The sequence below is a fragment of the Ciconia boyciana genome, chromosome 18 (genome assembly GCF_034638445.1).
Source record: "Ciconia boyciana chromosome 18, ASM3463844v1, whole genome shotgun sequence".
NCBI lineage: Eukaryota > Metazoa > Chordata > Aves > Ciconiiformes > Ciconiidae > Ciconia > Ciconia boyciana.
This window is the reverse complement of record NC_132951.1, coordinates 9,523,756-9,548,262: the sequence shown is the minus strand read 5'-3', so window position 1 is coordinate 9,548,262 and position 24,507 is coordinate 9,523,756. Positions and strand designations below refer to the sequence as shown.

General features: G+C 42.7%; 1 protein-coding gene across 3 annotated transcripts in view; it reads left to right on the top strand.

Moving 5' to 3' along the window:
- The window catches only part of PAPPA (pappalysin 1), a 254,253-nt gene that overhangs the window by 115,907 nt on the left and 113,839 nt on the right, over positions 1-24,507 (top strand). For all 3 annotated transcript variants that reach the window (XM_072883095.1, XM_072883093.1, XM_072883094.1), the window contains exons 3-6: positions 6,758-6,903; positions 11,298-11,591; positions 15,699-15,891; positions 22,332-22,453. In XM_072883095.1, the coding sequence (XP_072739196.1) occupies positions 6,758-6,903; positions 11,298-11,591; positions 15,699-15,891; positions 22,332-22,453 (755 nt within the window). The remainder of the gene's footprint in view (positions 1-6,757; positions 6,904-11,297; positions 11,592-15,698; positions 15,892-22,331; positions 22,454-24,507) is intronic.

Sequence of the window (24,507 nt, the reverse complement as noted above, 5' to 3'; positions counted from 1 at the left end):
CCTGAATGCATTAGCAGTGTTACAGAAACTGATACAGAGTTCAGCACAGGCTACCAAACCTACCCAAGAAGCTGGGTTTGTATTTGAACAATTATCCTAAGTGTCTTTTCTTGGATCCTTGTCATTACTATTTTTTTTGCCAAAACATTTCTCCTTTCTTGTAATGGTAGATCAGATTTGGGGGCTGTAGAGGACATTTTGCTGCAGCGGATAAACCAAAATTCTTTAAAAGCTGCCAAGCCTACATGTGCTGACAGTGCTTGCAATTTATGCTTGTGGACATGACCTAGTGACTGCCTGGTTTGGATTCGGTCAGAATTACAGTTACATATTTGGATTTCAGTGTGAACACAGGCAGCGATCTGGATCTAAATTGGGACCTGGAGCCTTTCACTTCATAATATTCTGGCTCCGCTCTATTTCAGGCTCTGTCCCAATTACTGAAAGATTTATACCTTTATCAATAAATTATCATGACTTTTACTACACTTACACCAGTGTCTTAAATTAACACTAAACTAAATGTAGATGAGGCACGCTTCCTGTTGAAATGATTTATGGCAATCTGTCTGAAATGAGGAGCAAAATTAAATTTGCCAGCAAAGGCAGATCTTTAACATCAGGTCAGACAAAAATTTTATTGCAAGTCCACTGCTAAAGAGGGTTTGTAGGTTGTCTTTTTTTGTTCAGGTTTTTGATAGACCTGTAGCACTTCAGGCAAAAAAAGAAGAAAAAATGTTATAGATGTTTGTAGGTCTGAAATCTCTACTGTGTACTTTATGTCAGGTTGGAGGTGATAGACAGGACGAATGTAGCAGTTACATGGCACCGATAAGCTCTCAGCTTGAGGACTGTGTCCTCTTTTGATGACCTGCCTTTGAGAAAGATGTGGAGGGTGCAGATGAGAGCATCAGAAATGACCAGAGGTCTTAAGAATATAACCAGTGGGGAGTGGCTGAAGAAATAAGGTGGTTTTAGCCTAAAAATGAGATGGTTTACAGGGGATATAATAAGCTTTCAAATAAGTAATAGGCTTGTAAAGCAGAAGGGAATCATCTAATCTCCCTGTCTGTGGGGAATGGCACAAATAGTCTTGCGCATCTGTTGTAGCAAAAAAGATTCAGGTAGACCTTCAGAAAAACTTCTTGACCATAAAGGTATTGAAACATGGGCTGCAAGTTGCTGGGGCAGTGGCAGAGTCCTTGTCATGTGTGGTCTTAAGTATGAGCTAGATAAAAATTTGCTTGGTGTGACATATAGAGATGCCCCTGCTTTGGGGTGGAGGGCTACCAGCGATGGTCTCTGGACGTTCTTTCCAGACTTGTTTTTCTGTCACTCTATAACAGAAGGCAAAAGGCAGCTTATATACTGGTGTCAATACTGCATCTCCAAAAGGAGAGTTCCATGTCTAACCACCCAAGACTGAGAAATCACAGGGGGAAAAGCTAAATTACAATTGTGTGCATCTGCCAAATGGACCCATTTCAAGGTCATCTTTCAGTGCTGTTGAAGTCACGGCTGTTGCCGTTATCTTCAGGAAGAACATCATTTATCTCAAAACTGTCCTTACTGTTCACTGCAGATATTGAAAATCTCTAGGTGGACACTGCGCCCTAAAACCTTGGGCCACCTATGTTGCTTGAACAAATGGGACAGACAGTTGGTGAGTGCCTGTCCACATACCCGACTGCTGGGGTCTTTGCTGCTCTAATGAGTTAGTATCAATCCTGGGGCCAAGATCAGAGCTGGATAGACAAAGGGAACACCACTGAGACCTGTCAGCCATACCACGTTGGGAACCACACCTGGATCTGTCACAGGCTGCTGGCGAGCGTTGCCAGGGCTGTCTAGAGAAGCTTTCTCTTTGTCTGCTAAACTGTATACCATGATTTAAGCTGGGCTGACAGCTCTTTTGAGAGCACCAAATGAAACCAGAAACAAGGAGTCTTGGGAAGGAGAGTGATATACTGGGTGCGTATGATTCCAGCACAGTTACTCTGGCCTGCCATACGCTGAACCCGCTAGATAAAGGGTAGGACATTGTATGTCAAGAGATAAAATGGAGACTTTTCGAGGCTGACTTCCCAGTTCAGAGGATGCTGGTGTTTTTGGTTTGGTTTTTTGTTAGTTTGGTTGGTTGGGGGTTTTTTTTGTAATGATGAAATGCAGTGCCTTTTATTCCTAACAAATTCATCAGGAAGTTGGAGACCATACTCCATACTGAGCAGATAGCAAAGTTCCTACTCTGTGTTTGGGTGGGGTCTTGCAAATAATCCCTTAAATACCCTGTTTGTTTTCTTGCTGTAAAGTGACACTTGCCTTTGAAGGAAAAAAACAAAACAAAGTCAAATAGAGAATAACTCAGAGCAAACAGTAGAAAACATTTCCTAACAAAAAGGGCTGGAAGGCTCCATGTTCCTTGCAAAAACAACCACGAGTGCAAGAGGCTGCACCCCAGCTACATTAGGGAAACACAGGAAAGCCGTCTCTGACCTGGAAGAAAATGCGGGAGGAAGAGTTTCCAACCCAGTTACAAAACTGCTTGACTCTAGTCACCCAAGCCAGATTTAATACGATTAGACCTGATACCAGCTGAGTTTAAAAGCCATTGTCAAATGTGTTTGTAGCTATGCGGCAGAGATTTGTGGCTGGATTTGACTTTGGAGCTGAGGGCTGGCAGAAGGGAGCTCCTCGCAGTGGCCCCCGCAGGCAGGTGGGGCTGCTGGCTGGGGGCTTCACCTCACTGCCTAGGGACGAGTCCTGCTGCGCCGAAGCCACAGCCCAAATGGACAGGAAATGGGCTTGACAGATGAGACAGGCACGGGGATAATGGCTCGTGTGACTGATGGGGCAGGCTGTGTGGTGGGTAGGGCGGTCGTGAGACACTGCTGGATGAGCTAAAGACTCCATTAGACTGAAACTGGAGCACTGTACGGGATGCACATTACTGTTTGAGGTCTGGGGCTTACTGGATAAGGGTGAGCTGCTGTACGGTACAGTTTCAGAGGGATATTTACACTGCAGTGGAGGAAAAAAGCAAACCAAAGCTGTGCATTGGACAAAAAAGTTGACGAAAAGATCTGGGTGGGAATGTGCACATGGCCTGATATGATTTGGTGTCCCAAATGGCCTTAAACAGCCCATAGAATTTCGATGTCTAAAACAGATTCCAGCAAAGGAGACTTTTTATGATGCACTAATAGGCTCATTAGGCTTTCTTGAGCAAGGCACGCTCACAGCATCGTATGTTTTTTCCATTACAGGAATTACACGTGTTTTGTTGTGCTTTGGGTTTTGTTTTGTTTTCCACATAGACTTGCCCTGACAGTTCCCCCATTCAGGTTTATATTGGAGGTACCATCTCGAGCCAATGAATTTTATGAAATATGTTGCTGGCACTCACGGAGAGATGCATAAAGGAAATATTCTAATGACAGTTGGAAAGGCTTTGATCCCTTTCCAAGACTGCACTCATGTCTTTGAAATGCGAGTTTGGCAGTGCTGGAAAGGCTGGGCTCTTTGGCTCTCTTTGGCATGAGCCCATGTGACAGACATTATGTCCTCTATCAGGGGACCCACATAACCTTGAGAAGTGTAAGCAATGCTCGCAGATTGCATTGGGTCAGATAGTCTGGGCTGATAACAAAGCAGCCGCGGCAGCAGGGGGGAGTCAGCCTAGTCCAACGCAATAACTGAAAACTATTTTGACCTGGTAACTGTTGGGTCTGCTGCCTGCGGCTATGTAGTTGGACATGAACTGCAAAAGTAGTTAATTTATGCCTCCTTGAGTGTAGGAATGTGGTGATGATGGATAGGGATAGGAGGTTATTAGAAACATGGGGAGGAAGGAGAGGATGAAATTCCAGCTCGTGTTTTTATCTCTTACACACACACATGCGCTGGTTCCTTTGCATACATACTCTTGGCTGTCTCGCATGTGTGCACAGTCCAAACCCTTGCTTACACACTCACACCTCTGTTCATGCACGCACATGCAGGCACATGTTCACACGCTTACAAGGGATTTGCCTGAGCTAAATGCTTGAGCATGTTTATGTGTTGGGGGTTTGCTGACTGCTTTTACAAAGGGCTTTGCATTTACTTCCTCCCAAGCACGATCTGTTTACACCTACTCCTGTGCTCCTGTGCAGACCCGTTGCTAAAAATCCTCTTAGCATTCTGTTTTTACACCGTTTGAATATATTCTGCTCATTCGCAGACTTTTGTTGGCTAGCAGAGAAGTAGTGGTCAGAGAAATACTATAAAACCAAGTCCAATTGACTTAGTAACGTGGATTTACGTAAGACGTGAGTTCAGTCTCGATGATGCACTGACGTCACTGGCCAATTAGTTAAATGCTGTCTGCTCTGGATGTTGTCTGCAGTAATAATCCATGTACAAAACAGCCCTATGTTGAAGCACATAGCCTGTATGCAAGTGAGAGCGCGATTCTGGCCATGCACTGAGGACATAAATGGGGATTGGACCATGTAAACAATAAGCAAAGAGGCAGTTGAGAATAAAGAAATATTAGTTTAGATTATTTGAAACCATAAGAGAAGAGCGAGGATAAAAATGGTTATCTCAGGAGGGGTGTTTGATTATAGTTACTCCTACAGGGATTTGCATAGGCCATAAAGCGTCTGCATCCAGAGTCAACAACTGCAGTCTCAATACAGACAGTGGCCTTTCCTTCCCACTGTGATACAAAACACACAAACGTTTTTCTGCTGAGAGGTATGCAATGCTTCTGTTTCTGTCCTTTTCTCTCTTGCACGAAGTATCACATCACTCCCACGTTCTCTCTTACACTTTTGCTCACTGTCTTTTACTGATGCCGCAATACATGCAGACATACATATTGTCCCCTTCACATGCACGCATCCTCTGTCACATATTCCCCTGATGCGCTTACACTTTCATTTGGAAATGCAGATTAGCTCTCATATGTAATTTCAAACTATTGCTCGTGGACATGTATAAGTATGAGCCCATGTTTGGAAAAGATGTTTTTCAAAGACACAAAGAAGATCCTGGAAACAGATTATGCGCAGCCTCAGAACATTATGCAGATACATGCAGAGCAAGCTTGAGAAGGTCCTGGAAATAGATTATGCACAGCCTCAGAACATTGTGCAGATACATGCAGAGCAAGCTTGAGGAGCTAAGGGGAAGATCTGTGTATTTTCCATAGATATGTTGGGAACAGTGGAGAGATGAGAAATGTGTAGAGGGTCACAGTGCTGACCTGTCCTTCAGGATGTCATCCACATTTGATTGGAAGATAAACACTGTATGGAATGGAAACATACCCTTCCACTGGTGTCCCCAAAGAGCACGTCTTCCTCCATGAGTCAGCGAGGGCCTGGGGACACCCAGCCATGAACTATTTTGGAGGCAATGACTTCAGCAAGTGGCAGGGGAAGCTACTGTGGAAATACGAATGTGTTTTCCATTGGGGAGTCCTCCAGGGAAGGACAGAAAGATCTTGGTGCTGAGCCAACTCCCCTATTTTTTCTTCACCCTTCTGGGAACGAAAGCCTTGCAAAGTATGCAAGGAACCCTGCTTACTGAATGTGAGTGTGTTTGGTTTGTGAGAGCTACATGAGCCCTATACACACCCGTACAGATATGGAAAGGGAGACTTTAGGAAGCAGGAATCGACCATCTCAAGACCACCGTGGTGTCCTTTCCAAGCACAAGCTAGTCGATTGTGCTTGACTCAGTGTGATCTCTCTCTCTGTTGTCTCCACCTGTCAAGTGAAGATAGTACAACTTATCCATGTTCTAGATCTTGTGTTGGCACACTTCATATCAAAAGACAATGTGAGCTAGAAACAGAGTTTCTAGGTTTGGGTTTACTCTTATGCTTCACCTTCTCCAGCTTTACTCTGAGTTAGAGCGTCACAGTGCCACAGAAAGCAGTGTGGCACTATGGTACATGCTTCAGCAAGTAGCTCCTGTGTTCCAGTATTGGCAAAATCTACTCCTTTAAAGGAGTGCAAAAAGTACTTCCAATGTCCATCAAGATTAAGGGATTGGTTTTGTTTGCCTGCAAGCAGATTGCTCTGTAACCTCCAGACATCCCAAAAGCTAAGAAGAAACGCTGCTCACCTGGGGGCAGGGGGAACCTAAGGAGCCTTAGGAATTTCTGTCATGGTATGTTACCACTCCTGCAGAGATCTCCTGATGGAGATGTCTTGGCACAACTTTGCTTGCTGGAAATAGCAGTTCCCAAACAACCATCCTATGTCAGGCTTAGACCATGTGCAGGATTAGACCAGCACAAGTGACTGCCACTGGTGCTAAAAGAGTAACTTTGTAAGCTGGTGTTAGTTGTTGTGCCAGCCTGAAGATGTGAAACTTGTTATTGTGAAGGAAAATTAGAGGTAACAATAATAAACAGCTTAGAGGAAATGTGCAAGGTAACTGCTGATATAAAAAGTTTTACTGACCATAATACATGGTTAATTACATTCATAATAAATAGATTCCTATACTTATCTTAGGAATGTGGACAGCTTTATGTATTTACCTTGGATTTTGTGGCCTTAGTTAATCAATGGCCTGGAGTCCTTAGATGAGATTCACTATATGAATGCAAAGTAATTGAAGTTTGGGAGTGGGTTATTAAAATATTTCGGGTGACTGATATGCAGGATATTATAAGATCTTTGCCTGGATTGCAGCACTTCTTCAATACTTTGTTGCTTTTTGTGTCACCTTTAGAAAAAAAAATGCTTTTCTTTTTCTACAGAGCATACTTAGATGTCAATGAACTAAAGAACATACTCAAACTGGATGGATCCACACACCTCAACATCTTTTTTGCCAATTCCTCTGAGGAAGAGCTGGCTGGAGTGGCAACTTGGCCCTGGGACAAGGAAGCCTTGATGCATCTAGGTGAGTGATAAAGATGTTTCTTCTTTGTAAAGCATTCTTTTGAGGCGCTAAGAAGGAAAGACAAATATGCGTTAAGCTCTGTTCTGATTTCTTATCATTCGTCTAATATATAGTCAGGGGAAAAAAAGTATTTCACGATTCCCAGATACTGGCTCACAACCAGGAAAATATTAGGTTATAAACCCAAAGCATATTATGGTATTTGTAGATGATGTCAAGCTGAAAGTATTTCACCTTTTAAGTGAAGCTACTTTGCAGGGCATTCACTCCATGGGAGCACTTTGCGAAGAAGATTGGGGGAGGGATAGGTGGGGGGATGCTAGACAGAAGTGAATTTTTAACCTTAGCCTGTTACATTCTGATCCTTAGTTCATTACTTAGTAAGTGTTTGATTAATTTTCCTCACAGACTATAGTTAAAATTTGTTGCTATTTTTCTCTACTAATGTGCAAAAGAGCAAACTGGTGAGAGATTGTATTTCTAATGTTCATTTGAGTGGAACTGGAAAGAGTTCACTACCCTGCAGATTGCCCTGCATGTTTCATAACTAGGTTGCCAACAATGGCTGCTGGAACCCAGAGATCCAGACAAAGCTGTGCAACCTCCCAAATGACTCATTGCCCTGACACCTGCAGTGCCACTGGACCTGTGTTCCTTGCAAAAAGTCAGATGAACCTCAGAAGGTTCAGAAGGCACCGAATGAGTCTGTATGTGCTTCTCTTAACTGCACAAATCTCCTTGGGGCTGCAAACCTGATATGGTCATCTTATAAGAGCAGGGATTATCACAAGTTTTCCAGATATTTCTCCAGCCTGTCCAGACCTTCCTAGGCTGGAAGTGAAGTCTAGTTTCAGCTAAGGTCAGTCTTTGTGAAAGGCTGTTTCAGCCAGTTTTTGTATTACCCAAACCCACGTTGAGCAAAACAAAAAAGATGTGGCAAATGTAAACCTAGACGAGGAGAGCAAAATATGGTGTTTAGTATTCTAAAGCATACTATGAGACCTGAACTACAACGTGAGCCATCAGTCAGGGAGGCTTTTCCATGTTCAAAAATACATTACCCCAAGACCTAGATGTTAACATCTCTTTATAGTCACCTTGTTTCCATAGCTGAAAGTGGCTCAATGGTCAGACCAAGCAGTTGGAGCTGGCTGCCCTGCTTCAGTTAGTAAATGTTTTATTATGACATTCAGCTCTGCAGCTGCTCTGGAAGAAGTGTGAGCAGACTTCCCTTCCCAAGGATCGGCACTGACACAAATCCAGTGTCTTGCTGAGCTAGGCTGGAAGTGAAGCCACTTCCACTCTGCCTTGCCTCCAGCCCCATCTCCATGGGCTCCTGCTGGGACCACCCAAAACAGAAGATGCTGTAAATGCCCACCAGTGAGCAGTCCCCATGGCAACATCTTCTGGCAAAAAACAAAGATAGATATTAACCCCAGCCTCGACCAGCACCCACACTGCTGTGATTTCTATTGCTTTGTAGTACCCTAAACTCCTACTCCTGCACTAGCCCCAACAGTAACTTTGCTTCTAATTGTGCAAGCGTATGGGTTGCTGGTGGGAAACATTAGCCCTAATGCCACTGCTGGAGTGAAATAAGGCTGCAATATAGCCAATCCTTCCTTAAATGAGTATTTTCACAGCTTCCCTTGGTGTTGCCACGGGAGGGAGCAGAGAATAAGGGGAGAGCTCCAGAGTGCCAAGAAGAACCTTCTGCAAGAGGGCTGGGGCTTGCCCAAAGCCCTGATGAGTTGTTCTGTCACTTCGTTAAGCTAATTGTCAACATCAAGCCTGAGCAAAACAATTTAAATTCAGCTCCTACAGTGTATTGACAGAATTCATTGACCAAAAAAAGATCTCACGAGAAAAAAAGACGTTAGCCAACAGTTTAAAGTTGACTTGCAGTGGAAAGAAGTAAAAATAAATAAATAATGGTCATAATTTCCTGTCATAATAGCCCTCCCAGACCTGTGCTTGGTCTGTAAGAATTCATCTTTAATCTTTTTTACTCTCTTCTATAAATCCAATATGTACTTAATAAAAAATATGAAATATGTCCTGTGGTGCAGATCTAAAGGCTGGGATAGAGATTGTCTGGGTGAGGGAGTTTATCTTTTCTGTAAAACTGCAATTGATTTAGATTGTTGACAGCTGTGAAAAATATAAATTTTCAACAAAGGCAAAAATAAAATCTCCCTCTCCAGCTGCCTCAGGGCTGTCCAATGCCAGAACCATTTACCCAGCCTTTATTTTGAAGGCACGTCCTGCTGAGGAATTCCACCAATACTCCTGCCATTGAAAATCAAACCCTGGAAGTATCTTTGGGAAAGAGGCCCCCACAAAACAATATACCAGGGTACTCTCTGGGTGTAAATGGCTCCACATGGGTAGACCCCAAGCACCAGAGGACTCAGAGCATGTATTGTATAAAGGGGGAGAGAGGGATGCAAGGAACATGGGGATCACAGTGGCTGCATACTGGTAGGTCTGTAGACAATTAATTGGGCCTGTGGAGAGCTAGCATAAGGACAAGTTCTGTGCTGTGAAAAGGATGTGCAGATGCTGCATGTGGCATAACAGGCATGATGTGGCAGTGTGATTGATTTTGTTAACTCTTTTGTGTCTGTATTTAAATTTGCATGTGTCCTTGCAAGACATCTGAAGTGGTCCTTCCTCTCTCTTCAGCACTGATAAAATTTCAGCTGGAACACTGTATCATGTGTGGACACTGTACTTGAAGGAAAACGTGTGAGGCAACTGGGAAAACCAAAGGAGAACAACAGTCAGGGAGGTCTAGAAAAAGGATTGAGCTACAAGTAAAGGTTGAATGGATTGTGGTCATTCAGACTGAAGGAAAAGAGCCTGAAGTGGGGATGATGACAATCTCATAAAAGCTGAGGAAAGGGGAGGAGAATCTTCTTTTTCTTCGTATCCGTGTGAGACAGGACTTGAAGTCATGAACTTAAATTGCAAAAAAATCAATTCAGATTAGATGTGAGTTAAATCCTTGCAGCCGTAAGGATACTGAGTGCTGAAATTGATTGCTGGGGTAGTCGTGTCATCGGGGGTCGTAAAGACACATTAGGCCAATACGTGTGAGGGATGGTATAGACCTAATTGGTCCTGCATTGTTTAAGAGTGGAATTAGATGACTTCTTAAGATCTTCTTGGTCTTATTTTCCTGTAATTCCATGGTTATTGCAACCAGGTCTTGAGGCAGATGAGAAGGAAGAGTCTATGGTGTGTCAGAATCCGGTGATCTCATCTTCCCTGCACTACAGTCACTGATAATGTTCCTCCTGCCAAAACCTTTTCTCTCCTCATTGTCACTAAATTATTAGTGTACCATATCCAAGATTTATTTTCCCACTACAACTTTTACAAAGCAGTCTCCTGTTCTCATGGTAGGCAATATACACAAACAGTTTTAAATAAAAGGCTTGGAAAAGTTGAGGTCAACAAGCTAAATAAAGAAAATATGAAGCATATCATAAATCCAAAGGTACATCTAGCTGAGCTAAAAATATAATTCTTATGATTAATTCAATATACTGTATTTGCTTATCTACACATCCCATAATGCATACAGCAAAAAAATCACCATTGATTTTCTTTGTGCACATTTAACAACCATGCAGTTCTTTTACAATTATCACATTCCAGGATTATATTTTTTGACACGTTAGACTTATTGCGTATTCATTAGTGGACTGTGCAGTTCTGATCAAACTAGCCTTGTCTGAGTGTATGAACAGAGTGTGTTTCTAACCGTTACTTCAAAGCTGTCTATATGATTGGAGCACACTCCACAAAAACTGTTCCAGCCTTGGGTGTATTCTGTTTTCTTTGTCCAGCTATTAGTTTGCAAATATTGGTACAACCTACTGCAATTTTTAGGGTGTTTCAGAAGTTAATGGGCTTCTATTATATCTTTACTCTGTGGAATAGTATACAGAGAGTGCTTCAGGTATGTTTTGTTTGACTCTGGGTATCAAATGCATTGCTTACACTTACCTGGGCAGAATCATTCTATTTAAGAACACTAAGTGATTTGAAATTGTATAGTATGAGGTAACTGCATGTAGGATTTTTCTTTGAGTTAACAAACCAACCAAACTGACCATATTCAGTGGAAAGACCAATTGTCACTGCAGTTTTGGTTTAGGGCATTGGACTTTGTCCCATGATCCCTCATCCATAGAGCACCAGATTAAGGGTGAGATTAAACCTTGCTGTGCAGTTTCTCTGAGCCTGATTATGCAAAAAACAGTCTGTGCTATAGAGGATCTGATGAACTGCCAGTGAATCTGCCCTTAAGATTGTCTTCCTTTCCCTTTCTCTTGCTGTTCTGAGGAAGACAATGCAAATGAAGCTCTTCTCTTTTCCCCTTGCAGGTGGCATTGTGCTGAATCCTTCCTTCTATGGAATCCCTGGCCACACACACACAATGATCCATGAAATTGGGCACAGCCTGGGGCTCTATCACGTCTTCCGGGGGATCTCAGAGATCCTCTCCTGCAGTGATCCGTGCATGGAAACTGAGCCCTCCTTCGAGACCGGGGACCTCTGCAGTGACACCAACCCTGCTCCTAAGCACAAGCTGTGTGGAGATCCTGGACCGGGCAATGACACATGTGGTTTTCACAGTTTCCTAAATACACCGTTCAGTAACTTCATGAGCTACGCAGGTACTTGGGTTTCCTCGGTGTGCTGTTGGTGTCTGTGGTTGGGTGGGAACAAAGAATAGCAGCATTACCTCTGATTTCTACAGTCCATTTCATGCGGGGCTTTATGCTGATGTGTGTGTCCATTGTTCTAGGACCAGACTTGTTGAGGGACCGAACTTGATGGCCTCAGGGACCGAACTTGATGGCCTCAGGAATCCCTTCCAGTTCTCCTGTTCTTTTTTCCCAGCTTTCCCCAACTTTACATAGTTTCATGTGATGACCAGGCAGAAGGTTTGGGGGAGGGAAGAAATGAGATAAGCATTAAGAAAACAGCTTCTAAAGACTCTACAGCAAACTTGGCACCCTATTTCCCTGGGATCCGGATGCCTGATCCATGAGGTCGTCTTTGAAAAACCCAAATTCAGAGATTGTTTACTGTCCCCCAAGGACATATTGAATGTCAGATGAATATCGATACCACCAAGGCTATGTAATGAACCTGTGATAGGTAGACATCTAATGGAATACTGCTCATGCCTCCATGCGTCTGCTCAATTACCATGTTTGGTGTTTGATTTGGAGTTACTGTCATTCAGCTACAATCACTCACATCTGAGTTTCATCATCAGAGTGTGAATACTGAGATAGTACCTGGATCAGGATTCCTCTTCTGGTCAAAGACTACCAGTGTGCTGTGCTGGTTTGCTGGGAGTGCAACTGCAAAGGCTCCGTATCAGTGTGGTAAAACCACCCCTCCAAGAGGAATAAGCTGCTTAAGCAAAAGCCTGGTTTTGTAGTTACAACTCTGCAGGCTTCTGTAGGCACAGCTGTGTTGCTCAGGGGTGCCGGTTCATGGCACTCCTACCAGCAGAGCATAACGCAAAGAGAGCATGAGCTCCTGTGACCCTTGCCCATTGGATGAGGGTGGGGTGGGGTCCTTGCTGCACCCCTGGAAGGTCAAGGGGACTTTGAAGGATCCTCTGTTATTTCCCAGAAAGAACAGGGGATACCTTGGCTTGTATTTCCCCTTATTTTGGGTCTCGGGGTCTAGCTGTGATGAAGGTCTGTGACATTGAGCTGACAGCATCAACAACATTTTAAAGGTGACCAGTATACTTATAGCCACTGAAGGGCACCTTAATAGTCCAGGCAAAAACACAGATTGCCCACTCAAAAGGTCATAGGAGTGCTTATTCTGTAATAAAACCATAGAGAAGCAAAGTGTTTAATGTCATCTGGGGCACAGATTGAAATGATTTATAACAGAAATGCTTTTATGCCCTTCAGGGCACTAGCTAAAAGTGATGCTTAGTTTTGTCTTTATTTTTCTATTTGTTTAGAGAGTGTTTTCAGGGACAAGCATACACTCACTGAGTCAGCTCCTCAGCATGTTGCACACTTTTGTGCATGCGGTAGGGCAGCGAGTTTTACTGCCTGGTACAGCAGCCTCCTGGTAACATCGCACAAATAAGTCAGTGCCACTTCAGATGACAATATCCCTCCACCAAATCTGCTTGTGTGTATGCGACAAGGGGTGGAGCGTGCATGTTTCAAAACGCTGAGGTCTCTTCTTCCAAAGAGAACTTGCCTTGCCAATTCTCTCGAGAGCTGACACAGAGAGGTAGACCACAGAGATACCTATCTGTTCTTGGGAGCTAAATATGTGCTGGTGTTCTGAGCAGAAACCTTTTTTTTCTTCCTCTTGAAAAATTAAGTGAAGCGACATGATAGGCATCTCTAGAGCTCATGCATGAATCTGTTTGCTTTTCTGTTGTTGCCAGTGGAATAAAAATATATCAGGATATCAAATTGCTGTAGAAATACCTTTGAAACATCTAGGTTGAGGTCATGCAGCTCTAAACATTGCCATTCTTTCTTTTCTCTTTTGCTGCTTGTATACAGCCTGATCATATTGTGTTTGTCTGTCTGTCTAACATCCACCTGTCCAGTTACCCCCAACTCTGTAACAAAGCCCTGACTTAAAGGGTAACTTTTCTATCCCTGAAATAACAAGCTACAATATCCAGAAGATCGAGAAGTGTGAGAAATTGGACTTGTAAATTATTTTTACAAGTCCAAATAGCCGTGGTGTTCCCAAATAAAAAAGATGAGTTAGTCATTTAGACCACTCTCCATGAAATCAGCAGGAATTCTGCCTCTGAATTCTGTTGGAATAAACATCCCAGCAAAGCCTCTTGATTTCCTCTGGTTATTACTTCATCAGCGGATCTTGAACCTTTCTTGAAATCGAGTGATCAAGTGAAATACCTTTCACCCTCACCTCTCCTCCCTTCCCCTCCCCCAGGACACAGCCTGTGCTGATGTTTAAACAGATTGAGAATGCAGGTCATCTTTCTCCTGTGCCATTGTCTCACTGCTTTGTCCTATATCTATTTTATTGTTCCTTTATGATGGCTATTAAGGGCCTTTGTCTCCTTCTGGGCTTCCGTGAAGAATATTTATGGCTTTTACAACATGCTTAGGGGTAGACCATTGATAATTATTGAGGAAATCCAGAGATGTCATATTAAAGCAGCTTTTTGCATACCCACAGGGATTTGTAGATATTTTCAAGCTGGTAGTGTCTGTCTATCTGCTGTGCATGTTTGATGAAGGGAGGTTTGCTGCTCAGTGGCATTAGGAGAGACACAGGAGAACACGTGAACTGACAGGTCCTTACGGTGGTAGGACTGCATTTAGGACTGTAATTTGAACAGGATCCCAACTGAAGCTGTCTCCTTTTGCTTGCATCTCAGGAAAGATGTGGTAAGGTTTTAAATTAGCCAGCAAATTCACACTTCTCTTTAGAACAAATTCATATTTTTTTGTTCCTCTTGAGTTCCACAGGGTACGGACTTGCAGACATCAGAGCATCTAGTAACGCTATTACAATATTGAACTGCCAACTTACACGCAAGCAACTCTCTGAACAGCCTTCGGTGACCTGCATCTTCCCAGAAAAGTGTATTACTTGACCTGAGCAAAACTGTCATTGCTGTTTGTATCACGGCAGCATGCAGAGGTCCCATTTGGGACTAAGCTTTACTAGGCTGGGAGCTCTGCAGGCACATGTGAAGAAACACTCTGTGTTTTCAAGAGCTTTTCATCTGGTGGGAAGAGTACCAGAAAAATGGTTAAAGAGCTAGCAATAAGTTCTTCAGCATAGCTTTTCTGGGTGACTTTGCACAACATATTTATTCCTTCTGTGATCTTCACAATAGAGAAATAGTAATTTTCTACTTCTCCGGGGCATTGTAGTTGTAAAGTTGTATGGTGTTCAGAGGGCACCAGATGTGTTCTTGTTACCAAATCATGTTTGGGGAAAACAGATTAAATGAGAAATGGACATTTATGGGAAATTATCCAGCAAAATGATACCTCCCTTTTAAATGAAAAAGAAATTTGAAATATCAAAAATGTTTATGAGAAGTTCAGAAAGGGGTTAGAATCATAATGGTAATGGGGGAGATTTTTAACAGAAGTAAAGTTATTTTAATATACCAAAAATTTACATTTTTAATCAGTGTTTGTAATGATCTTTTTAAATTGATATTTCAGAACATTTTGGTTTTGTTCATTAGAAAATTTAAGAACTTTAAAAAAATTATGTATTTTTAAAATTCTGTGTTCTTTTAAGCTAAGAAATCTGTTAAAGCCTATTGCACACAGTTTGCATGAATCTCAGCCAATGCTTTATCCTAACACTAGCCGTCCTTTGCCCTTTTGTCCTCTCTCAGAGATATTCTTTTAAACATGAAATTCTTTTAAGCCCAGAGGTCCACTGGTAGCCCCAATTCTGACCAGAAGGTGCTGCACTGAGACTTTCTGTTTCTCCACCTCCACGTGTCTCTGTCTCATCTTGGGATGATCTCTAGGTGTTTTGTATCTATCCCAGACCAAAGGGAGAGAACATTTATTGATTTATTTTTTCCTTTCTAACTTTTGTTTCCTTTTACTTGCCTCCAGAAGTGATGACTGCACTAATATGTTCACAGGTCATTAACTTGTGAGTGCTGCGAGAACCCATCCCAGCCCTTGAAAGAAGCTGCCATTCACTGGGTCGTAATTCTCTCTCTTGTTCCCATCTTATCTCCCACGTGGTTGATGTGGCTTCTGTTTTAATTTCAGATGATGACTGCACTGACTCCTTCACGCCCAACCAAGTGGCCAGGATGCACTGCTACTTGGACCTTGTCTATCAGAGCTGGCAGCCCGCGAAGAAACCGGCTCCTATTGCAATTGCCCCCCAGATTGTGGCTCGGACCTCCACCTCTGTCACCCTGGAGTGGTTTCCACCCATTGATGGCCACTTCTTTGAAAGGTGATCGTGCGCTGCTCTGTGCTTTTGTACTGAATTGAATAGAAAGGGGAGAAATAGGGGAACAACCTGGGGCCCAAATCCAGGAGCGCAGCTTTATCATGCTGTGCTCAGTCTGGGTTAAGGCTCTTTCCTAAATTGGTTCATATTGAGGAGGTTATTGATCTGTTTTCTGCTCTTCCTTTCTCAGCCTGTAGCACTCTGTTGAGGGCCATTGATTTGCCATGTAAAGGGCAAATCTTTTTCCATATGTTATGGGAGGAATTTTCAATCAACGATTCTGGCCCTGTGATTCCTGCTGTTATTGCTCCTCACAAATACCTGTGGGCTTCAGCTCTGCCTGCACGTTCTTCCTCCTCCTCTTGCACATTTCTTTTGCGAGGACAAGGTGAATCTTATTTCTACTCCTGTGGCAACACAGAGCTCATGGGCAGTGGAGTCTCACAGGGCAAGGAGGTGGCAGCACCGGGGAGAGGGACAAGTGCTGCTTCCTTCCCTGAGCTGCAGGTCTGAGATGGGAGCTGAGCAAGGCAGCGTCAAAGACCTAAAACCCTGAGTGTCATGCAAATGTCATCTTCCTGCACCCTGAGTAGAGCATGTAGGTCAGAGTATGTGTGCGTCTTCGTGTCTGATAGGCATACAGCTACGTGGTACCAATAAAAATTAAATGAATGCAGGGCTCTGGGCAAGAGTTGCACCACTTTGCAGTTCATAGCCAGAGCAACTCTTACTCCAGAATGACCTGAGCAACTGGGTAGTTCACCTAAATACTCTTACGCAGCACTTGGATGGGCTGCAGGAGCTATGGGAGACCTAGCAGAGAACTTCCTAAATGATTGACCTTCTCACATTACTGTTAACTCACCTTCCCTGTTTGAATTTCTTGTCCACTTTTTGCTTTGTTATTTTATAGAGAACAAACTTCGAGTGTCCTTCAGGACTGTAGCAGTACATATCACAGGAGGCCAAATTTACAAGCATATTAGTACCCAAAGAGCTGTCTCAGCATTGCTCAGCGAGAGCACTTTGAAAGGCACTGCCTCCATCAAGGATGAAACTCCTTCCAGCACTGCTAGGATACCATGGCCATTTCAGTGGCCAGTTTGCACTTTATCTGAGTAGGCAGATAGCTATTATTTTCTGCTCAGATGAGATTTTCCACCTTTATTGCAGATTAATATGGGGAAGACAATCAAATCATATCAGGAGTTGATAAAGAGAGATCTTGTGCTCTAAACAGTATTTGTTTTAATTGCAGTTTTGCAAATGAATCCTTTTATTCCCTACATGTGAAAAGGACTTATGTGAAGTTCTGAAAATTAATTCAGAATTTTTTAGCCCATAATCATTTTTAGGTAAATTAAGTTTCTCCTATTTAATTTAGACTTCAGAAGATACTTATTGTGTGTTAAATAAATACCATCTGCCTCTTAAAACACATTGATGCAGAGTTAATTGTTATGTAACCAAATATGTCTTTATTACATATTTCTTATAACTCAATCAATATGTTCTTAATAACCCCTAGTTATTTCCTTCTTAAATAACATACAGTGGATAGCCTGCTAAAGCTAAAATTTCATAACAGAGTTATCATATGTTAAATAAATAGTGATTTTCTAGAAAAAAAATCCTTTGGGTTTTCAAATCTGTGTGCTCAGTATTACTGAAGAGATTTGAAGAGACAGCCTCAAATACTTTGAGTCCAATTCCTTGTTAAAATGAGATTCCCAACGCTAACAGATACAGAAATGTTACTGTGACCATTTAAAAATGTCAATGAGATATATAAATGATCCTGTCTAAAACATGCCCAAATTTCTGATATATTAATCAAACCAAGGATGATAGTAGTATTATAGTGACTAACACTGGAAAAGCTCACATGCTGAACTTCCAGTACCGATGTGTCCAGCGCTGCTCGGTTAGAGATACATGCCTGTATCAATTTGTAAAATTGGGTCAATGTGCAAGACAAGTAGGAGGTAAAATTGGCCAAGTATAATCTTATCTGTGTGTGGGAATGCTGTAAATCTTTGCAGATATTTTTACACAAAGTGCACACCATGGCCCAAATTTTACTTGCCTCACTTGAATGAATAAACTCATTCACTTCAATGGGACTATTCATGTAAAAAACAGAAGACTGATACTCAACTGCTGAGTGCCTTGGGCCTGGTTTCTAATGCACAGAGGCCCCTTCCATGCTGTTTTGACAGTGTAAAAGGGCCTTAAAAGGATGAATGGCTCTGGCTACATTAGCAAGTATTGTGGCCCAATATAAGTAGATCTCTAGCGCAAAACAGTTGTTAATGAAGACCTGACGTCAACACTGTAGGGGTTTTGGGGGGGTTGTTCAGCCTAGCTCTAGCCTGGCCCCATGGTATCAGCAGTTGGAGCACATCAGGTGTGGTCCTGGAGCACATTTCCATGCTGTTTTCAGGCAAAACTGGGTCCAGCTTCCATGCTTCAGGACTGCTCCGAGTGCTGTATGTGGGGAAGATGAAGAGTTTCACTTCAAAAGCTCGCTCCTGATCCAAATTACAATGCTACTGTAGGCACACTCAGTGTAACTCAAGTTCCTTTTATGTCCCTTTTATTCTCTAGAGCTGTGCCTAGGCAGTGACCTCTGCTTAATGAAAGTCAGGAAGGGAAAATTTAGCCTTGTGTTTAAAAATACAACACTGGGCTGGCTGTATCTGTGGGTAAGGTCCTGACAGGTCTGCGGTTGAAGGGAGATGAAGCATGGAAGTAAAGACCATGTGCCTTTTCCCTGCTTAGATGCAACTTTGTCACAGATGTCACAGTATTAGGTGCTTTTCTCTTAGGGCCTCAGTTCTACGGATTGCATGACTAATTATGTGGATTTGGGGACAGAGAGTAATGCTAACTCATAGTTCTTGTAAATTTGGGGTTGGCTAGCCTGTGTCCTCACACTTTGGCAAGAGTAGCTACATGAGCTGTGCACAGAAGTAAAATCTTCTTCCTGACAGACTCTCCTTACCTGTTTAGTGGGTTCAGTTGACGTCTGCTATATTACTCTAGAGAGTCATTTACCTGCACGTAAATTTGCCAACATGTGTTTGACCTAAACTCCAGATTATTATCTCTAATAATGAAATATTTCAAGCACCACCATTTCTTCTTGTAGCTACTACACACTGGATTTGAATACTTACCATTCTCCATCCTCCCATTAAAAAAAAAGCATGAAAACTGTCGCATGTGCATATAATAATATGTAATAATAAAATAATAACAGAGCCAACAAAACAAGTGAAAACAAGTGAGAAAAAGAAAACTCTATTCATTTCCTGACTGCATCCATTAGACGCGTTCATCTGCTGTCGCTAAGCATCCATTCATGCGCCTCCTGTTTGATATGCGTAGGCAGGATGTAAACAGTTATTGTAATAGGCCTCTGCAGCAAATTCTGCTTGGACAGAAAACTTTGAATGCATCTGCTCTTCCAAGTTTTCATTGAGGTGACTGCAGTATTTTCCATGAATTTGATGCTATCTCATTCTTAGCAAGCAAATATTTTGGTCAGTATGGTGTCCCAGATCTAGATGGCTGGGCTTGATAATCGCTTGCTTAAACCTTGCTGGAAAGTTTCAGTGCCTTAGAGGGGAGAGCACCAATTCTGAATTTCCAGTAAGCAGATACAATTTAGTCTGGAAACAGGCACTCTTTACTGAAAGGAATGACAGATTTTTACTGGTTTTAAATTGCCCACTGAACTCGTGCTGGCCCTGAAGAGAATTGTCTGGTTTTCACTAGTAATCTTTAGATTTTGAATCCACCTTACTGAAATATCATGCTGTAGGAATGAATTCCTCCTGCGCTCTGAACTTCATAATCTGGAATTTCCCCAGTACTTGGCTTATTAGAAAAGAGAGAAGCCTAGATTTTCCATTACCCTGCACTTTGGGGAGTCATGTGCACCGGTGTATAAGGTGTCAGATATGCTATCGTTCCTAATTAATAGTGTTTTGAACCAATTTATGCTCATTTTGTCTTGATGTCAGTGGCTGCATAAGGTGTAAGGATCTGGCTTAGATTTTCATAAGCCCATAAATGCAATTCCATAATTAGTTTTGACATGCATGGCTGTTTGTAGGATTTGTGTGCAAGAGTCTGCAGACCAAAAACGTTAACCTAGGAGTCATCCCCTGTGTAACTCCTTTCAGCCAGTGGAGTTACATCAGGGTTGAGTTTGGCTCCCAAATTGGAAAAGTAAAAAGAGAAAGTTTGCTCATAGCCTTTCCCACATGATGCTCCTTGTGATTTCTCTTACCTCCAAGTCCTTGCTGGTAAAAGGAAATGTTTGTCCATAAGCCTACAGTTTTTTCCACCATGGCAGCCTGTGATGAAATTGTATAGCTGCTAATTTGAGTAAAAAGCAGTCCTAATTGTGGAAACTTGGCTTTCAAAGCCTTGTCCCCATCCAGGACCAAGCGCTAATGCAGGAGACTCTTTGTAGAGAAACTGAAAGATTATTATTGCAGGGACTTCTATCCTGACTGTTGGTGGATGTGTCTGAAAAACAACTGCACAATAATAATTCTACATTTTTATTTCTCGGTACCTTTTATTCTGGATTCTTGAATTTTTTTGCATATATTATTTAGGCAAGCTGCGTTAGACACTTAAACCACTGCTAAAAAGACAGCTGAGAAATGAAATAGGGAGGCAGTGTCATACCAATAGTGCAGGTGGGTGAAATGAGACAGAGCGAGAAGTTATTTGCAACATGCCCAAATTTGTTCATTACCAGCGTTACAGATTGTGCAAGGAAGAGGAGGGCACCTTTGCCTCTCCCTTCTTTATTCTACCCCATTGCCACATTTTATTCTTCAGATGTTTTCAGCAGGTGCCTCCCTTTCTGCACTGTCTGCGAGTTCCATCGTTTACTGTCTCTTTGTAGGGGTGGCTGTGGGCCATATTGAAATGGATACGAGTTTTACCACCGATTTCAGTCCAAGTCCCCCTGTTGACAATCCCTGCTTCTACCTAATTAAGCCAACAGAAAGTTGACTTTCAAGTAGAACCCTGTCAACAAATAGGAGATGCTAAGCTGTGGAGCAGCTGAGCGTGTGTCGTCCCTACCACCAAAGGGAAAGGAGATCGCATAGCCTGGGAGAGCTGTGAGAGTAAATTTACAGTCCCGGTGTCCTCGCTGAGGATCCAAAATAACTTCTGCCTGAGGATCACAGTGCCCTTCGCAAAGCAGTGCTGAAATAAATCGCGCAATGGGAGATGGTTAAAATTTGCATAGCTGATTATAATAATTGATGACTCAATGCATAGTTACTTGAGTAGCTTAGAGAGTACACTATGTGTTATGCACAAATTGTTTGCCTAAAACGTCTGTCCTTTCCTAGGTGCATTTAATCATTAAGATAATTAATTTTTTCCTTTCATTTTGAGTGAGCAGCGTTCCTTAAAGCAGAACAATGAATTCTGAATAATAAACAACTTACTGGGATGAATAACCACACATTCTGGGTCATACATGGTTCCAAATTTTCTGACCCTAAGGAATGTAGGGCTGAACTGTGTGAGTTGCATCCTTAGCTGATATAAATCAGCTTAACGTTATGGAAGATATTAGAGTTACTCCAGTCTACATCAGCTTAAACCCTGATGTTGTGAATGTATCAGCAAAAATACATTGTAGGTCAAGTAATGTTGGCTTTGGGCAGTGAAGTGCCTTTCGTAATACCATGTCGTGCCATCTGATGGCGCGGAGCCATAAGATGTTCCAGTTCAGAAAGAGCCATCCGCTGGTGCCAAAGCTGCCAGGTATTGAATCCAGCTTCCCCTGCGAAAAGGATTAAGGGCATGTTCTTTTCTGTATGTTCATAACCAACCCCTTTTCCAGGCTTGTAATGATCCGGGCTGTGATACATCTCCAAAAGCAGGTCCTTGCATACTTAGCAAAGCCATGCTTCACAGAGCAGTTCTGTCTGATGTTCTCAAAGCCTGGGACTTTGCCCTCTCCTCTAATCACCACTAAGCCTAAGGCCTTCACAATCCTGAAGATACTACAAGTTCAAGCAATAAATCCATGGTGGGAGCAGAAATAGATCTCAAATCTCCTGAGGCCGGTTTCTCTAACCACTAAGCAAAACGTATTTTCTTTTGTCAGGGTTTCATCCAGTTGTAGTGCAGGGGGGGGAAAAAAAAAAAAGATATAGCTGAGTGTGGTTTCACAGGTTGCTGTCGTTTTGTGTTGGATGGCGGACTCACAGATGCCGTCTATGCAGGCCGTTAGACCAAACCTACAGAAGGTCAGCATCAGGAAACACTTTAGTCAGTGCTGTGAGAAGAGGGTTAAGTAGAACTGAATTCTAAGTCTTATTGCTTTTAATATAGTTGAATAGGCAGCTCATTCAGCTGTTACTAAGTTGGTGTGTTTTCCTGTTTTCCTGGCCTCCTAGAGAAGTGGGATCAGCATGTGATCTGTGTGCGGAAGGAAGAGTCCTGGTGCAATATGCCTTCAGCGCCTCTTCCCCGATGCCCTGCGATCCCTCGGGGCACTGGAGCCCACGGGAAGCAGAAGGTGAGTCACAGGGCTGGGGACACAGATGTGGCACGGGAGAAGACGAGCCAGAGCAAAAGGAGATCCACAGAGACAGTGGGAAAATCTGGAAGAGAGTGACTGATTATATCTGTGTGTAGCATGAACAAAACTAGGGGACAGATGAATACACTGTGCCCTGAAGTAATGTCACTGGCTGAAATACCTGTGTTTTGGCCCCCGTGTTCTGACCCTGCCCATGAATTAAATGAATTCTGGAACCTGAATTTCAGAAAGCAGCAGAGTGCCAAGAAATGCTGACCATTCACATCTGCCAGGTGAATTCCTCAGGGGAGCTGTTTGCTCCTTGTACTCCAACTCCAAAAGTGAAGAATTGCATGTTATTTATTTGGGCCTGATTTCTGCTGCTCTAGCATTAAATAGTAGCGGGCTGCACCAGCTGAAAGGAGTGGAGATTGCCCTTTGGGCAAGTACTCTGCAGCATGAATGCAGGTGACTACGTCAAGCCCAGTCTAGTTCAGGGTGTTTTGCAAGTCATTCTTACTGCTTCTCTTAGAGCCTGTTGGAGGGAGAATGGTCTGCAGAGCTGGTCGTACAATGCCATTAGATCTCCATCATTAACTCTCCTCCGTATGTACCTTCCCTTATGTAAGTAGGTGGATGTGGTAGAGCATATTTAAGATTATACCAGGTGGAGGTCAGTAATCACAAGTTACAGTTTGGAAAGAGCAGAATATTATTTCAATCTGTCTGTCATGAGCTATTCCTTTGGGAGTGGCACGCTCCGGGCCCAGACTTCACTGTAAACACACAGGTGGGCTCATTGAACTCAAAGGCCAATGCCTGGATTTTGCAAACTCATTATACAAATACCTCCTTACATTAAGGGCTTCTCTGTCCTGCAGCTAGAGTACATGGGAGTTATTGTACAAGGAGGATTATTTGTAAGCTAATATGGTGATATATGCAGTGCTGGCACCCAGGAGCCCTCCCTGGTCCTAAGGTCAGTACGTGCAGCAAGCTGCGTCCCCGCTACGTGATGGGACAACATGTGTGGGCCAGTGTCCTCTGCCCTGCGCACCCATCTCCCAGGGTGGGGGCCCAGCAGAGGTTGTGGTTCACTCCAACTCACGCCCCCAGTTTGGACATCCAAGGGCCAAGGCTGCCGGGCAGAGCGCACCTGCCCCTTGGCTGGAAGCTGTTCAAGAGCTTCAGCCTGGGAAGCAGCGCTCCAGCTACGGGTGTGACTGGATTATCAAGTAAACAGGAATATCAAAGTTTAGATCACTTGTAGTAGTAGTGCAGGATGAAAGGTGGAATTTCCACTTAGCCAAGGATTACAAGACTTCGAAACCTGGTTTCTTTTGGAACAAAACCTGAAACTTTTGAAATTCTTCATGAAGGAAAATTAAAAACAAAAAGTGTTTGAGGCTGGCCAAAATGTTTTGTTTAGCTCATATAATTCCTCTTTCATGAACTTCAGTTATATTATAACATTTGAAAATAGCACCTTTTAGTATATAATCTAGGGCAAAAGCAACTTTTAATATCAAAATGAAAAGTGTTTCAAAGTGCAAGAGTGAAACAATTTCTTCCAAAAATGTCAAAACACAATGTTCCAATATTGTTAGAACTTTCTTCTCATTTTATCTTCCAGAATAAAATTTTGGCCAAATAAACCCAATTTTGCAAAATGTTTTGATTGTGAAAGAACTGAATATTCCATTGAGATCCGCAGTTCCATCAAAATTTCTCCAACGAGCTCTGATTTGAAAACTTCTAGATCTCACACGTCTTGCCAGCGGCATCATTCCTAGAGAAACTAAGCTACTTTAAGATTTATTACTCAGCTGCATTTTGCATTTAATTTCCTCTTCTTACAGTGTGTGCCTGCATGTTCTTAACTATGAAGGGTGCAGTCTGATCCTTATCTGTCTCATTCAATTGCTGTTGTGCCCTTGCTCTGGAAAGAAAATTTGGGAATCCTATCCTCTTACTATGTTAATAAGTTGTCTCCACTTTAGGGTAGAAAATATACCAAGTGTATGGTATTTGTTGCTCTGTAATTTTCTGTC